This window comes from Phytophthora parasitica, assembly GCF_000247585.1.
Source record: "Phytophthora parasitica INRA-310 unplaced genomic scaffold supercont2.31, whole genome shotgun sequence".
NCBI classification, from domain to species: Eukaryota; Oomycota; class Peronosporomycetes; order Peronosporales; family Peronosporaceae; genus Phytophthora; species Phytophthora nicotianae.
The window spans coordinates 129,832-131,592 of NW_008649017.1; the positions used below are offsets into that span (position 1 = coordinate 129,832).

The window sequence follows — 1,761 nt, forward strand, 5'->3', positions numbered from 1 at the left end:
TAACTCTACGATTCATGTACTGAGTCTGTTAACTCCTCGGGTACTCCGTACCCATGTGTGCGCCACACCCATGTAACCCCGTTACACTCTCCCCCAAAAAGATGAGAACATTCCGTTCTCGAAACTGCCTCAAGCGAGGTCTAGTCTTGTCAAGACGTCGGAGGTCACTACATCTCAAGCACGCGTTCAGAAGCTCCGCGAGCTCACAAACGCCTTCGCATCGTTGATGCCCAGCTCCTCGTTATCGGCCCACGGCCAAGCCTCTTCAGCGCGAAGCACCTCAAGCTCGCAAGAGGTCCTAGACCAACATACGCGCGCAGCGCCTGCTTCAGAAGCCGTTACCAGCCTCTCCGTGGCCCAGTACCACCGTGAACACCGTCGCCGACACGGCACACGCTCCATGAGCCGTCGAAGTGACGAGAGCCAAGCTCAAGAGCCTCGGGCTCCACGCAGAGGTAATGACCTCTTGTTCGATGAACTGGAAGAAGGTCAGATTGACCTAGACTAGCCCATGGCTGGCGATACATCATCGCAAGATGCCTCTCCGAGGTCTCACCGCAGTATGGTGTCATCACCAGCCGCCTGTTTGAGGTCTTATGTCTCGGCTCCTCGGTCTCCACCGATGCGAGAGCTTCGAGCACCAAATCCGTTCCCAGAACGATCGAACACTCTACGGTCTTTGCGCGATGCACCTCCGCTGCCCTCACGGTACGACGAGGGGGATCAACGTGATCCAAACGTCATTAGGAATGACCTGGATGAGGCTCAGAGCTGTATCCTGTCTACTCAGCAGTCGTCTCGACCTATGGCCCGGCCACTTGCTCATGCGTCGCGTCGCGACTATGGCTTCCAGCCACGTGACGCTGCTGAGACTGCTCGTCGTGCTGCACAGCAAACCTTAGACACATACGTGTGTGGGCCTGCTGCCGCTACTGCTGATGAGCAGGTGCCCCGACACACGCACCGCGAGCGATACTTGACTCCACAAGTCACAACTCCGCAGGAGGATCGGGAGCGCTTGTGATTGCAGCTCAACCGACGTTCGGTTCCCTTCATGCGAACCATTCCGGTTGCTCTCAACCCTGGTGAATCCCAGAATGCTTATGAAGCACAGTTTCAAAACTGGGTGGAGTTACCGTCCTATAACGCTCTTAGAGCTAGTTTCTCTGAAACCGATATTCGTTTGGAGAGACGCTTGCGCTTGGACTTCGCAAAGTCAAAAGCTAGACGTCAGCTCCCGGGACCTCGTCCCCAGCGTCATGAGGTGTCTACACATCCTGCTCCCGCTGCGAGCACCGTTGCTCGTTCTCTCGAGCCGGCTGCTCCAGCCACTGGTCAGAGCCTGAGCTCAGCTGCCGACCTGTCTTCTTCCCACTCTAGTGGGAAGAGCTCAGCGCCTGGCGACGCTGTCGCACGCCATGGTGGCGTTCCAGCACCGGATGTGCCCGATCATAAGCGTCCACGACGTCAGGGCAATCTTGCCGGAGGGGAACCTCAACCTCCCAAGAGTTATGTGAGTGAGAATAACCCCTCCACTTCACAAGATATTGGGTATGACCCTGGCGACATCGTCGCGCCACAAGCCGTTCCACATGGTAGTGGAGCTCCCTTTGCTCATCGAGCAGAGCATGAGGAGGGCGACCTGCCGCTGGATTCTCGCGCTGCGAGCTTCGTGGAGTTCCTCTCCTTACGGAGCCATGTTCGCTCAGTAAGCGCTTACGTCGCTGACGTTGACCGCTCTTCTCATCGCTTAGCGAATGA

The 1,761-nt window shown here is 57.0% G+C and overlaps 2 protein-coding genes across 2 annotated transcripts; both read left to right on the forward strand.

Annotated features, from left to right (window-relative positions):
- Positions 1 to 226: 226 nt before the first annotated feature.
- PPTG_12985 (hypothetical protein) lies at positions 227 to 1,024 on the forward strand (the record flags this gene model as incomplete). The annotated part of the gene is made up of 2 exons (XM_008908679.1): positions 227 to 488; positions 579 to 1,024. The coding sequence occupies 2 exons, from the start codon at positions 227 to 229 to the stop codon at positions 1,022 to 1,024; spliced, it is 708 nt and encodes a 235-aa protein (XP_008906927.1).
- Positions 1,025 to 1,054: 30 nt separating this feature from the next.
- On the forward strand, positions 1,055 to 1,761 carry PPTG_12986 (hypothetical protein; the record flags this gene model as incomplete). Its single annotated transcript, XM_008908680.1, has 2 exons — positions 1,055 to 1,677; positions 1,755 to 1,761. The coding sequence occupies 2 exons, from the start codon at positions 1,055 to 1,057 to the stop codon at positions 1,759 to 1,761; spliced, it is 630 nt and encodes a 209-aa protein (XP_008906928.1).